At 44.2% G+C, this 15,243-nt stretch overlaps 1 protein-coding gene across 3 annotated transcripts in view; it reads right to left on the bottom strand.

Moving 5' to 3' along the window:
* gphnb (gephyrin b) overlaps positions 1-12,515 on the bottom strand; it is a 79,523-nt gene extending 67,008 nt beyond the window's left edge. For all 3 annotated transcript variants that reach the window (XM_063902795.1, XM_063902796.1, XM_063902797.1), the window contains exon 1: positions 12,406-12,515. In XM_063902795.1, coding sequence (XP_063758865.1) covers positions 12,406-12,469 — 64 coding nt within the window. In that variant the 5' untranslated portion in view covers positions 12,470-12,515. The remainder of the gene's footprint in view (positions 1-12,405) is intronic.
* Positions 12,516-15,243: the final 2,728 nt, after the last annotated feature.

The raw sequence follows: 15,243 nt of genomic DNA, 5'->3' as shown, positions 1-15,243 counted from the left end.
ACACTGCCCCAGGCCCAGCTGTACTAATGAAGCAGCCTGTAAGCAGCTACCTTCATTACATTCAATCCTCTGGACAGTGTCAGCAATTACATTGCAGCTTCCCACTGTCAGGGATCACACATGTACACACACATGTACACACACACACACACACACACACACACACACACACACACACACACACACACACACACACACACACACACACACACACACACACACACACACACACACACACACACACACACACACACACACACACACACACACACACACACACACCCGGTTCGAAACTTGTCCTTCCTCCCAAGGCTAGTGCTAGCTGAGGTTGTTGAAGGCAGGAGTTCCTGCTCTTCTTTGGTGGTGGGTGTTTGGCTCGGACTCGCCTGTTTTAAAACCCCTGAACACATCTAACTCAGGCCCTCCACCACATCAGCACACTGTGACGTCTCCCTCTCCCTCTCAGCCTCTCTGTATGTTGGAGCAGAAGGAAGCCTGGAGGCGAGGGGGGGCTGCCTAATAGAGTGCTCCACTTGCCATATTTCACACATCTCATCACTTATCCCACAGAGACACACATACATGTACATGTCAGTGCGGGGGAAACCGAGAGGGAAGCCCCTGGAGGAGCCAAAGCATTCAGGGAGTTTTCCAGGGATTGATTTGACTGTGAGGATGAGCAGATATATTGAAACCCGTTTCAAAAAATGAATTATTAGGCAAATATGTACCGAGTGAAATAAGACCGCTGACAAAGATATACAAATGTATGTGATGATGATATGCAAATAAATGATGGTAATCACAAATGCATCTTCCTTTCCCTTAGGTCTACAACTGATGATTACTGCTTAGTATGCCAATTATTACCTCCGCCAAGGATGTAATGTTTTCGGCTTGTTTTGTCTTTGTGTCTGTTTGACATTCTGCGGGATAACGGAAAAACCACTGGCCCTACGTTCTAGAAAATTAGAAGAATGTATGATGTAAAAAACACACTGTTGAGACGACCCGATACTCGTGAATTATGTTCCACTTTCTTTTACATTGCTAGATAAGTCATGTGCTGTCAGAATGATCCGAAAATGCAGATACCAACTTCATCAACTCAGAACAGCTATCTATATGCTTTTTAAAACACACTTTGTAGCGTCAAGTTATTTCTTCATTACAGCCTTGTTTGGATAAACCTTGAAGCTGCAATTAACAACTCTTTTTATTAACCATTCAATCTGTAGATTACTTCCTCATTACTTAGCTAAACTATTGTACGAAAGGTCAGAAAATAGTGCAAAACAATACTCAGGAACCCAAGTCAGTATGTTCAAATGTCCTGATTGGTCTATTTATGAGTCCATGTTAAATTAAACAATGATGTAAAACAGAGAGAAGTAAAATCGCAAGGTGTTGATCCTCTAACAAGTACACTCCTGATACATTTGCCTTGTCAGTTGCCTTGATCATTTCAACTCTTCAGACGTCCTCCCATCATCCAATTTATGTTGCGTTTAAGTGCTGGTGCCAAAATCAGACTTCGAGCTTTTCAGCGCATTCATGTGGAATTTACAAGACTTCTCTCTCTCCATAAATCTGCTGCGGCAATATGAAAAGGCACAATACAAAAGAACAGGTGCGGCGATGAAGCAGAACAGAGGCAATTGAGTGAGAAACTCCCTGACTCACTTTTTTCAAATGTACACAGTCATATGCCCAGATTGAAAACAACCAGTCATGCCTGTGGCAACACCATGAATGATGCAAATGGCAACACAGCTGTTGATCCACGTCATGTCATGTCAATCAAACTGGTTCTTGTGTGTGTGTTAGTGTGTGTGCGTGTATGGGATTAGCATTTGTGCCAGTGATGCACTGTGTGGGCGGCTATCTATTAAATTTTGATCCCCAGGTGGCATGATCTGAAAGGGTTTTGTGGTAGAAACAGAAAAGGCATGACGCTGAATAATAGAGGAGAATGGGAGAACACCTTGACCACACACACACACACACACACACACACACACACACACACACACACACACACACACACACACTCTGGGCTGAGGTCGGCCATCAAACACACCTCGTTAGGGAGAAGCTGGCCTTCTCCATTATTCACATGTACATGTTCTCCTCACACTGCTCGCTCGCTCCCTCGCTTCGCCGGTGAGATGGAGTGAGTTGACAGCTAAAGCTAAAAAAGTGAGAAAGGTGGTTCGAGAGGGGAAGGTGAGGAGACGGGGACGAAAATAGCGAGCAAGAAAAAGGAAGATGGTTGGAGATAATATGTGATATAAGAGTGGGAAGGAGAGAGCGTTATATTTATCTCCGAATTCCCAAGTCTTGTAACACTCTCCAAACTTGATTTCAATTATCATTGATATGGAATTGATTAGTGAAAGTGATGTAAATATAAATGTGTGAGCAAGCCAATGACTGATATAATTACTGTCAATTATGAATGCAATCACAGCGTTCACTCCTTAGCAACTGTAAACACTGCAGGGAAAAGCCTTCTGAATTGAGAACCATCAAACATTGTGTGGATTTGGGATTTTTTTCCAAATCATCCTCCCTTTCTCAACGCGTCACTTTTGCATTTGCCGTGGTAAAAATAGAAACACTACTCCCCAATTCAAACAACTACGGTGGTTCCCGGAAGCGTGTGTCACATACATCAATCAGCGCGTTGCACCTCGACATGGCCGGTCTTGTGGGCCTCGGGAAGAAGGGACGGAGGGGAGGAGGGAGAGAGGGAGGGAGTTTAAACAAGTGACAAGCCAATGGACACCCTGGCAGCGGGTCAAAAAGGAGAGGAAGGGCCGTTGCCAAGGGTGACAGCTAGAAGTCACACATCTTTCTAGCAGTGCTTCTTCTTGGTACAGACACTTGTCTTTGTTTGGATGTCCAACGCTTCCTTACCTCAAGCTTTCCTATGGGGTGTTGTTTGCATGCGTTACATTAAAGGGGCCCTATTACATTTTGTTGTTTTTTTCCCATTCCTGTGTTGTGTAAGCGTCCGTGTAAAATCCCAAAGTTATCTCCCACACACTCCAACGCCTCGATGGGACTCCTTTGGTTACTTCTGTTGTAACGCTTTGGCCATCGATCCGACACATTATATGGGATACGCTACGGCGGGAAATCTTTAACGGTTGACCAATCAAAACGGAGCCGGCCATCAGGGCAGTCCAGGCTCTGGTTTCAGACAGAGGGTGAAAAGAGGGGCTGCAACACAGGCAGTATGAGAACAAAGAAGAGCTCTTTGAACATTAAAGCATGTAAACATGTCACAGTAGACACACACAATACAAATATGATCCTAAAAATGGGCCCCTTTAAAAATAAAAAGTACACATTTTGTCATGCTCATCTTTTGGGATGAAAGCTACACACATTGTGCAATTTATTTACTTGCCTAAGATTCATTTTGACTAGTTTTGCTTCTTCTGTCTCTTGTGTTCCACCCCCCAACCCTCTTCAAACTACCCCCAACTCTCTCTCTCTGTTTGGCAAACAGCAACAAAATTTCAAAATACTGAAAACCTGAGTGATGTTGACATAACTGAAGTTCCCTGTCTCTTCTAGCAGAGAGCCAGATTCAATAGCTGCTGCACTACATGGAAGATCTGAGAGGTATTTCCCTCCTCAGCTTCTGATCCTCGTCACTGCTGATGGTTTGGGAGGAGAATAAAACTGTTGCTTTGTGGCTCAAGGAGCTTCAAATTCTCTAATTTGAATGATTAAATTGACCAGATTAAACATGGGATGTTAGCTAGTCAAGAACATGTTAAAACCACAAAGCTACAAACAACCAGATAAAGCAGATCTAATATTGACTAATGTCAAAATGTGGGTATTCCAAATGGTTTATTATGGCTACAAAATGGTTACACAGTGTTATGTGGACTGTAAGCACTGTTAGCCTAGCCCCTGATCTCTATTAGGGGCTCCTTGTGACAACAGCCACCACCCCGCCCCTCCTGTGATGGATGATAGATACAGATGAGCTGACCTCTCCTAAGTGAAACATGAGGGAGGTATACGTTTCAGACACCTATTAGCCTAGGACTGATAAAGACGTGAGGCGGCATGGCAGCACACGAGGCAACCCTGATGAATCAATGACTTTTTTCAGTTTTTCTCTAATTCTTTTCCCCATCCTTCCTGCATCCTCCAACTCCCCTCTGTACCTCCAGTCCTAATTAACACCTCGAGCTGGGACACGGGATCCAGAGGCAGCGGGCCACGAGAGTGACTCATCAGTTAAAACGCACCGCTGTATCTTTATCTCGATCTGTATCGCCATCACTCAGCGGCTTCTCTGCTTGCACAGGTTATCGCGAGGACCGACCCAAGCAAAGTGTGGTGGGGATGGGGGGGATAGTCATCTCTCCGGAGCAGTGTAAAAAACAATAAACCAGGAAGTGTAATTTCTCTGAAAAAGGAAAATGTCCTTTAGGCATTACCATTGTTGTAGCACTTATGTCAAAAACAGGAATTAGTTTGATTTCTTCAGTAAAGGGAGGTAGCATTTAATGATACTGGAAAGATATGTTGGAACCTACAACTATAAATAATGAAACGTACATTCAAAAAGCAGTACAGAAATGGTATCTCTCCCCAAAGGGTTAGGGTTAGGGTTTTTTGAGACACAATAGAATTGGAAAGAGAACATTTGCATTGGAAATGATTCTGCCACATCACAAAATGCTAATCTGGCATCACTTGCAATTCAGATTATGAATAAAAATGTTTTAAAGTCACAAAAGACAAGTTTTTGACTACTGCTATAAAGTGCACTATGTAGTGGCTATATAAAGACACATCAGAAGGGACCACTGACAGAGGATGCAAAGCAGGTAAAGACAGAGGGTGCTAAAAACCAAGGTAAAACAAGAGTGAACCTTGTCAAATAATACATTCACTCAGTAGATGTCGAGGAGAGGGCTACAAATCCTTGTGAGGTTTCCACTTTAAATGCCAGCCAACCAGAAACTCATTTTGGGGAGGAGGTGCTCTTACAAACAACCATATGTATAATTTGAAATAGTCTGACCTTGGCGCACACCAAGTGACAGAGTCTTTATCTGGAGCATACAGCTTTGCTAAAGTAGATGTTCTTCCCTTTCACATGTGTAAGTGAATATGTTTATCTGGAATTTAATGCCGGGAACTTCACCTGCAATGACCCAGGAAGTTGCAAAACATTTGAGTCAAAGGGTTTGGACAGGTACCTCACCACTCATGGAACACTTGCTGGAAGGTGTAACAACTCATTTTAGAATTTCTTGTTTATCACTAACACAAAAATAGCAAACAATAGCCCCAAGCTCTGGATGTCCAATGCAAGTTTTTCTGTAAAAACAAGATAAGTGCTGACACAAAATCTACCAGCATCTCTTTTGCTTTTTTGCTTACTCCCAAAAATATCACGCACAATCTTCCTCTTTTCATTTTTCTGTCTGCACTAGCCTCTTGTGATTATCACCTCAAATGAATGACAGACTGTAACACTGCTTCAGGCCAGGAGGGAGTCGGAACGGACCGACTCTCCTACACCTACGCATCCAGTCTGGGAATAGCTTTTCCAGGCAGCCCCGATGGAGCTCTTCTCTGGAGAGCTGACAAGAGCCTACAAGAGACTCTGCTCCGCCGAATACCGTCTGCCTCTTGTTCCAACTCTCATCCCAATTAAAGAATATTCACAGCGAGGGAGGATTATTTCCATGGCCTGTGAAAGCAGAGAGAGAGAGAGGGGTGTGTGCAAAAGGGGAGGAGAGTCACCCCCTCCCACCCGGACACACACTCCACTCCCCACTTCTCGAAGCTGAAAATAATTCCTTTGCAGTGAAGACTTAATTCTCATTCTGTGTTCGTGTCCCTGATCCTGCATTGTGTATTCTGGTCGTGTGGTCTGCCTGCCATACTGCTGTCCACTGTCACAGCTATGTGTGTGTGTGTGTGTGATGCAGGGAGAAAGAGAAAGAACAAACAAGTGAAGGGTCAGTTGTGTTTTAATCACTGCTACACTATGAGCCCCACCCAAAACAAAGGATAAATCCCTGTCTGACCACATGCAATCAAACGGATCAAATACATTTCTAGTATTAATAACAACGGATAAAACCATTCAGGTGCGAGCTTATTCTCTGACAATGCAACCATTTATTTCCCTTTAAATGCCAATGTTATCAATGTTTAGACATATACATGAAACATATATTCAAGTCAGTACAATTGGATGAGAAACATGAAGCAGGAGCAAGTGTATGCCCATTTTTTCCCCCATCTTCCCTGGTTGTCTCTTCTCTTCCAAGTGTATCCCTCTCAAACCAGCATATTGTTGAACAGATGCCCACATATTGTTGCGAGGGAACACCCCAGTAGCAGCTTAGAGATGATTCAACCATAGACAGACATAGAGAGTTGGGTCAAAGCATGAAAAAAATCATGCTAGTGTGTAGACTCATGCCTGGGGCTCTCTGATTCCCATCCAAACCACGTATGTTTTTATCACCAGTGAAGCGAATGTTAACATCTATTTTGTGTTTTTCATTCATGATGTCATCCATGTCAGGATATTACATTTGGCTGTCTCATTGCCAACAGGGTGAAAAACGGGAAGGAATAATAACTGTGATGCTAATGGGAGGATAGACGGACCAGTGGTAGGGAGGGAGTTCATAAAGACTTTACAAATATGTGAATGGCTTAGCGATTTCAAGGCACAGATTTAGTTATTTCAATGGTGAAGAACAAGATAGTGACCATTTTTATACATCTTTTTAGATCCTGTCGCTAAGGGGCTGGAGTCTGCTTTACAGACAGATGGAGTATTTGTGTCTTTCGCCATGGGTATCTGGACAAAAGCAGACAAGATGATGTTACCAATATTAGAATTGTGTTTGACAGCAGAAGCTTTTTATCTCCCAATTTAGAAAGTCAACGTTTCTATACAACTGTTCTTGTGAAAACTGACCGCGGTTGGCTTAAGGGAGCCTGTAGACAGCTATGTGCTACGTCCCATACATGTTGAACTCAGCTCTTCTTTTCACAAGAGTCAGGAGCTCAGCGGGTGTAACCACAGCTTTGTAACATGCGGACGATTTTACGCTTGTATCTCAAAATTAATCAGAAGGGCAAGTCAAGGCCAAATGTTCTATCACACAAAGTTAACCAAAGTGAAAATGAATTTGTTATATGCACAATGATTTGGAAGGACTCCAAAATGTATGGGGTTTTCATTGGCCCCTGCTTAACCCTTTCACCATGTTTTATAGACGTTGAGGACAGTAGTTTACCCAAACTGAAAGCATGACCTCCTACGGCGGACGTTTTACAAATATTATAAGATATACCAAATGTCATATAAAAATGTTTCTTCCTAGTGTGAGTCTTTTCTTTGCAACGGACAAAAAAAGGTGTTTTGGGAAATGCTGGAAATTCCTAACTGATGCATGCCATGTATCGAAAGGAACAGCTCTGCCATCAACGCTTACAACACGTGAGACCCAAAGCTTAAATGCTCAGACACACTGGGACATATTTCCATTGCACAGTCTGGGTGTAAGCATTCTGGGAAATGTATTAATGCCTAACTGAGAATAAAAGCAGGTTTGGGGGGTAATCTTCTGCATGTCACAGTCAGATGATGTCAAAATTGTGCCCCGGATAGTAGCTTCTCTTTAATTGTAAAATTCTTGGCTTGTATTGCTAACAGTAGATTGAGTCATTCAGAGAGAGACCGCGAGAGGAGATTGCTCCATAACCTGGCAGCCACCCACACCGTTCAGTGACAGATGACGGCGTCTCCTACTTTTGGTCAAGGTGATCTGGCACGCTAGGTCGCCTCTTGCTGACTTGACTCCTGTCTCTGTAGCGAGTCTTTTTCGCGGCTGATCTCTTAAGGTGAGTTTGGGACAAACTCCAAAGATTAAATTATGTGGAAAAGCAGATTAAATAGTTATTATCCCATCTGCGGCCAGAGAAGTACACACAAGCAGGCTAGGACACATACTTGCAAACGTGCATGGACACGTGTACACAAGAGGAACACATCAAAAGGACAAATCATATTTAACAAATTAAGTCTGGGGCTGCACAGTTTTGTGTTCATCATTTTCTCTTTCAATATGGCCGATCAATATGTGTATTTTTCATAGGCATGGTGTCTACAACTAGTCATAATGATTTCCCAAATCCTTTTCTAAAGAGCACCTCCTTGGGCTAACCTTCAGACTTTTTAACAGACCAACAAAATGCTGACCACATTTGATCGGGAAATAGGCACTCATCGCCAAAATAAAAGCTAGTCACAGAATTTGTTCTATTAACAGAGGGGTTTAAAGAGTGATCTAAATGTGGTTGTTTTGGGAAGCCTGCCTGCTGTCGATTCATGTCTTTCTGATAGACATGTAAGTTTAGAGAGCCGCCCACACTTCCCTGAGCCTCTCTCAGTTGTAACAACTGAGGCTAAAAAAAATAGAAGAGCGTGAGAGGGATAGGGAGAGATGATACACAGAGCAAGAAAGAAGAGGGAAAATATGTGTGCTGTCTGTCGCAGAGTGGAGATTTCCTGCCCTGGCTCCTCATTGGAAGCCCGGTGCTGACTGCGTGTCCGTGTCTCTTTGAGGAAGGGCTGGAGTTTACACACACACACACACACACACACACACACACACACACACACACACACACACACACACACACACACACACACACACACACACACACACACACACACACACACACACACACACACACACACACACACACACACACACACACACAGCATCAATGGAGGTTTCTATGGGCTGTAAATCAAGCTAAACATCCAAGAGCATCCGCGGCCCATGCATCGAGAGTTGCCGTGTAATAATACTGCATGGTCCCACACATGCACACTGGCTTTGTACTGATTAAAAACCACTGAATGCTGTTTGCAGGGCTCTCTCTCTGTGCCAACCTCTCTTCCGCTATCTCTCTCCGTGTGTGATCATGGAAGGTATGCATACAGTAGCTATATTTGGGGCTGGGGGGATTTGCTAAGCTGTGTTTTCCAGAGTGCAGTATTAGTGCAGAAAGACAAAGAGCAGAGAAGAGTCACATGCATATGCACATACCACAGTTGTAAAGGGCACGCTCACGTGTGCACACTCTACACTGTGCATGCTTACAAATGCATAAAAGCTCAGCTGGTGTGTGTCAAACGTTTGGCGTAACTCAGCCTAGGTTCTCATTGGTAGAACTTTTCCCGGAAAAATCTTGAAATATCTACACGAAAAATACCTTTTCAAGCCAAGACATAGCATTATGAATTCTCACTATGCACCATACTTTGTCAGACTAGCAACCGAGCACCACTATAGGAAAAAGTCATTTATCTTTGGATGTTTGTATGGTCCTTTTCCTGTCACGAACTTGAGGCCACAATTCACCACCTCTTTATCTACAACTGTATCTCTACATACACAAATACACATGCATCAACCAATTAGGGTGCACATATTCAGCTGAAGTGAGTGAGTGTGTAGCTGTGTGTGCCCGCCTGAGGCAGGCCCAGGGAGTGGGACACAGGACAATTAAAACTCATGCTCAACAGGAAGAAACACCGAAAGCTAGAAACTTGGCACTGAGCACTCGTGCATCAAAATACGCAAAACACACACACATACACACGAGCACCTAGAAACCAGTAGATAGAAAAACACAATCCTCATAGAGGGTCAAACACAGTGTGAGAAGCTCCCATCCCCTTCTGACAAAGGTCACGTTTTCAGTGTGACATCTTTGACAAATTACAGTATGTTTACCCAAATGATCTTGTAGGAAGTTTCCTCCCTTCCCTCGTAAAAAATTATTCAAAATGTCGTACATTATTTCAAACTCACACACATTGTTGGACATGTCAGCCTCAATTCCCTGGCACTGTGTGTCCAGGGTCTAAACAGAGATGTCCCCTGGGCTGTGTCACCTATCTGGAGGGATGTGGGGCTAAGTGATGGAGGAGGGTGAGCCAAGGTCTCATCTCATCGATGGTGACTGAATGCAGGAGTGGACAGCTGACCTTTAACCCTCACAAGAAGGGAGATTGAGCACTGCTACAAAATCTATTAGCATTCTGCTCACACAGGACCTATAACACAGCAAACTAATGGCATGACTAGTGGATGTGTAAGACTGAGGTGTGGCGACAAAGACTCTGCGTTATAAGAGAGATCCAACCTGAATATTCGGAGCTTTGCTTGCTCCTGGCAGCACAGCAGGGGACGTTTTGCTGTCAAAATGAATCAACTCACAAAAAAATAAAATAAATAAATAACACAGCGGTTTGAGTAACCATGAGTAATCCTTCCACGATTAGATTCTTAAAAGGCTAAGGGTCAGGTAAAACATGGCAACTTAATGCCACCATGCACCATTTCCCCCCTATTTTTTGCTCACTCCTTTGATGCTTTGTTTCCCTGACAGTGCAAGCCTTCCTGCTCCATAAGCACACACAAATACATCAAAAAGACAAATAAGCCTGTCGGTTGTGTCTCTGCGCACCTCAACATCGACATATGTATGCTGGAAATGTCAACACTGCACAGCGAGATCACACTTGCAATCTGTCACTACAGTAGGGATACAGTTGGGGATTCAAGTGAGGAATTGGAGAATTAACCTCTGCTGATGTGGTGTGGGCATTAATGTACTGTTAAAGAAAGGTAATAGGTATTATATAATCTCTAATTGGTGACCGATTTACGGCAAAAGACCAACTAAATAACAATAAACTATCTGAAACCATGTTATTTCTGCTTCAAACACTAAATCCTCATCAGTTTGCGACTATTTTCCTTCACATATACTCCAAATTCCTCATCATACAGGAAAAAGCTGAGATGGAAAAGGAGAAAAAGTGACTGGAGGTGGGTTTTTTCTCCCTTTACTTCCCTGGGTGTATCTATCTGATGCAGTATTTACCGTGGTAGGGTCAGTACCGCACTGATTTGTGAGTGACGCTGGATTTCAGCACCATGGACAGCCCCCCCTCCTCTCTCTTTCCAAAGCAGGAGAGGAGGAGGGATGGAGAAGGAGACGACGGGTGGTTGTGGTGTTGTTGGTGGTAGGGGTTTCCCTGGCAGATTTCAGGAGAGGGTCTCTACACAGTTATTCCTCCATCGCTACACATCGCCTACCACCTCCTCCGTGCTGCTGGATTTCCATACGGAGGAATACCGTATGTGTGAGATCACGGCTTGCATGAAATATTGATCTATCCAACCTCACACAGGATGGACAGAGAGAGAAAGGGAGGGAGGCAGAGAGGGAGGGAGGGGGGTATTCCTATGTACAGCTTTTAACATGCATCCACCCCACCACCACCCCCCCTCTTTCCTTCCCTCCCTCCCTCCCTCTCTATATCCTCCAAAAAAAATGACTTTCCGATCATGACAACAATCGCTGGATAAGCCTGGCGTGATGTTTGAGGATCAGAAACATGACAAAGCAGACACACACACACACACACACACACACACACACACACACACACACACACACACACACACACACACACACACACACACACACACACACACGGAAAAAATGAAGGCCGGCGGCGACCAGATCTAACACCATCCGATGCCTCACAGCCGCACATCGCATCCAAAGCGCATAACGTTTCCAATATTGGTAAGTGAGAGACGCGCCGTCATCGCGTTGCATTCAGAGGAATGTCAGGAGGATTTACCCGTGTGTTCAGCCACACCATAGCCAGCCACAGCCGTTATCATGTGTCATGTAAACTCCTCGGCCAGCACTGTCATTCACAAATTAAGCCACATCCGATGTAATTTCTCACAGTTTACCCCCTCAGATCATCCACTGCTGTTAATAGGCCAAAGGATGCGCTCATCACCACATCCACCTTCAGCAACTGTCGTGAGCAACACTTCAAAAATCACTGTGGTCAGCTGGGTGTCAATAATGCAATCTATAGCCCGAGCATCTTTAGCAGCGACACAACACACGGTCAGCTGTAATTTTCAGCTCTGACAAGCAGATAGGGATATGAATTATTCAATACACATAAACTGAGCTCTTGTTCCTTAGCAGTGAAAACGGCTCGACAAGAACATCTACACGAGCGGACACAAACCAATGCAGAGACCCCCACATTTATCGCTTCCACACCACAAGCACTGGATGTAATGTGGCATGTACATTAATGCATGCCGGTATAAAAAGAAGGAAAGAAAATCAGCGTCGCCTTCAAGAGGCTGCAAAAGCCAGCAAGAGACCGAGAGCCACGCAAAAACCAGCCGACATGTATGAAGATCTGCACGGACAGCCGGCGGAAATTAATCCATAGAAATGTGAGGAAAATGTCAAAGAGCCGATGGGAATATCTGCGTTTACCTGTCAAGACTCCGACCCGGATTTGGTGGTCGTGGTTCGTTAAAATCATCCCGTCTGACGCCATGTTCAGCAGCGCTGTCGCCCGCACCGAGAACTCACGGCAGGGCCCAGAGCCGATCGCATCGAACTTAGTGGGGAGAGGGAGGGGAGGAGGAGGAAGAGGAGGAAGAGATGGAGGAGGGCTGGGATACAGCAAAAAAAAAAAAAAAGCACCCCAGACGAGATGAGTAGAAAGCCGAGCGATCAGCAGGACACCTACAGATAAGCGGACCGGATGCGGGGGCCGTTTAAACCGCACACATCACTCAGCTGGCCGCCTGCCACGGTAGTAGTGTGGATCCCAGATTAAGTCTTATGGAGACCACTATTGATTTCCTGTGAAGGCTTTTAGGGGAGACTGACGAGCAGACGCCACTCACTTTTCTCATGTTTGATGCCCTTTTTGAAGCTGAAGTTTAAGATCTCTGCTACTCAGAGGCTTCTAATTTGACCTCTCACCTGTTGATTGACAGTATCAGTTTCAATCTGAAAGCCTCATTTTGTGGCCCCGTAAAAGTCCCCTCCCCCTCACACCACTTTTTACTATTATGAGATGCACCCCTGCATTTATAGATTAAAGGGGCCCCTCTGAGAGCTGCGACCCCCCAGAGATGTGTCCGCTAAATCATAATGCAGTGTCTTAAGAGAAGATCACAATCTGACCTGTAAAAAATGCAACTACATCCCCGGGTGAAAAAAGAACCGCTTCTATTTATAGGCTGGCTGCACGCTTCCATGGTGTATAATTTCTCTTGTTTATTCTCATGGAAAGAAAATGCCCATCCTCCAGCTTCTGTTGGGAATCTATCAATATACATAATTCATTAACACACGAACATGAGCACAGTAACCGTGGCAAGAAATGGGGCAACTCTTCCTGCGTGACTGGCTCGCTTCAAAAGCTTTGCCATGTCTGTGTCCAATGACCAAACCAAAAGAACTGACACCATTTCCACACTTTATATAGTAGCCAATTCCCTCTTCCATTGTGTTACAATTAGCAACAGGAGGTGTGAGGCAGCCAAGGACATGAAATAGACCTTCACAGCTTAACTGATGTCTTAACCTGAGTTGGATTTTTGACTCGGTGGATCTTATTTTCCTTCTGAAAGCCCCAGTACAACCCCAATACGTTTTTCAGTTTTACTGCATGTCATTTAAAAATTTGAAGTTGGACGATCATCTTAACATACATTTCAACATTCATCTTCATGCAGATTCACACTTCAAGTTTTGTCCGGTTAGATAGTTGAAGAACTTGCTGTAGTTCTAGTCTACCTTCAGAATCTTTACCTGTGCTTCAAAACTTTGTTAAGCTTCAAAATATGCAAGCCATGTTACATTCTTCTTCCATTTTGATCATTTTATCTAACTCTTGGCCCGATAGAAAATAGTTCTCCAAAACGTTTAACTTTTTCTTTAATGCCTGGCTGAAAAGCACTGTGTTTTTGATCTCCTTGGTTGCAACTATCGCTGTGAGTGCTTTAGTATCAGATGTGTAACTACACCCAGCGATGTCACAACGTTACCCTGCAGTACACTTCTCCATCACTGCAGCAAGGCCAGTTTAATCACTGGAAGTCAACTAAACTGAAAGTTCTACTTCTGCTTTGTTGCTCTTTAAAATAATTCTACATATGTTTTATCATTTTCAAAACAATATTTTAATTATCTACTTTTCCCAAAGTTAACTCAGGCTTGTGGACAGAAAGGTATTTGCTGGTCTAGAACATGTGAGGGGGTCTTGCTCTGTGTAGCATGGCATCGCAACAGCATGCACATCTGTCAGCCTGTCAATGATGGTGAGGGCCCAATGCTAAAGAGGCCTTGTTAACTGTGACTATGCACAGATGCATGTGAGCATGTGCACATACATGCACAGACATACACAATGCAAACAGATGCTCGCTCACACACTCTAACAGACACACTCCACGGTCCAGAGCTGGCAAGCGTTCCTGGAAGGCTGGAATTCCCTTGCTGGTGCAGAGAGGCAGAGCTGAGCAGAGAAGATAGTAGAGCAGAAATGTATACCGGAGTGGGGAGGCAGGGAGGCTGAAGACATTGGGGACCCCATCTGGTGTATAGGGGACTGTGTTTATGTAGTGTTTGATTGTGCACAAGTGCACATTATAATGACGCTGTAATTGCCTCACAGTCAGTCGAGCTGCTCGCTGTTCATGGATAGGTGATGAGGAGGCAAGGGCCATCGCTCTCCACTTTTCCCTCACCATCCATCACAATAATAAGGGGAGCCCCAACAGACGGAGGAAGTTGTAAACATCCCCTATTTTCTGTGGTGGGCTCAGGGAATCCCCCCTTTTCCCCCCCAAGGCTCCAGATGCAGGCCAGAGGACAGCAGCTTGCTCTATATAGTGTTATGCAACATTAGAGGTGCTTAAGCATTTTTAGGCTCTTTGGACATGTCTCAGATGGTGGAATCTCTCCCAAAACTATATTAGAAACAAGAACAGGAAGCAGTCATATGCCACGTCAATGCTAAACAGAGCATACCTTGTTCAATAACAGAGATTAAAGGGAGATATTTCTGGATGCTGTTTTTATTACCTCTGTCTCAAGTCTTTCCCCTTAGGTCTCTGGAGTTGGTAAGAGGCCAGAAAAAGGTGCACATCCATCCAAAGGCATAAAGCATGCAGGAGATCTGTAAAGCTTTAGTTCCACCCAATAAGCCAAAGTTTGCCTCTATTCCTAAAAAGAAAACACCAGGATAATGTTGCTGAATGATAAAGCATGTTGGATAGATATTTCATAAAATATCAAATTGCACTTGTGTCTGAT

Source organism: Eleginops maclovinus, chromosome 15, assembly GCF_036324505.1.
Source record: "Eleginops maclovinus isolate JMC-PN-2008 ecotype Puerto Natales chromosome 15, JC_Emac_rtc_rv5, whole genome shotgun sequence".
Lineage (NCBI taxonomy): Eukaryota > Metazoa > Chordata > Actinopteri > Perciformes > Eleginopidae > Eleginops > Eleginops maclovinus.
Note: the sequence above shows the minus strand (reverse complement) of the source record. Positions and strands in the feature narration are given on the sequence as shown.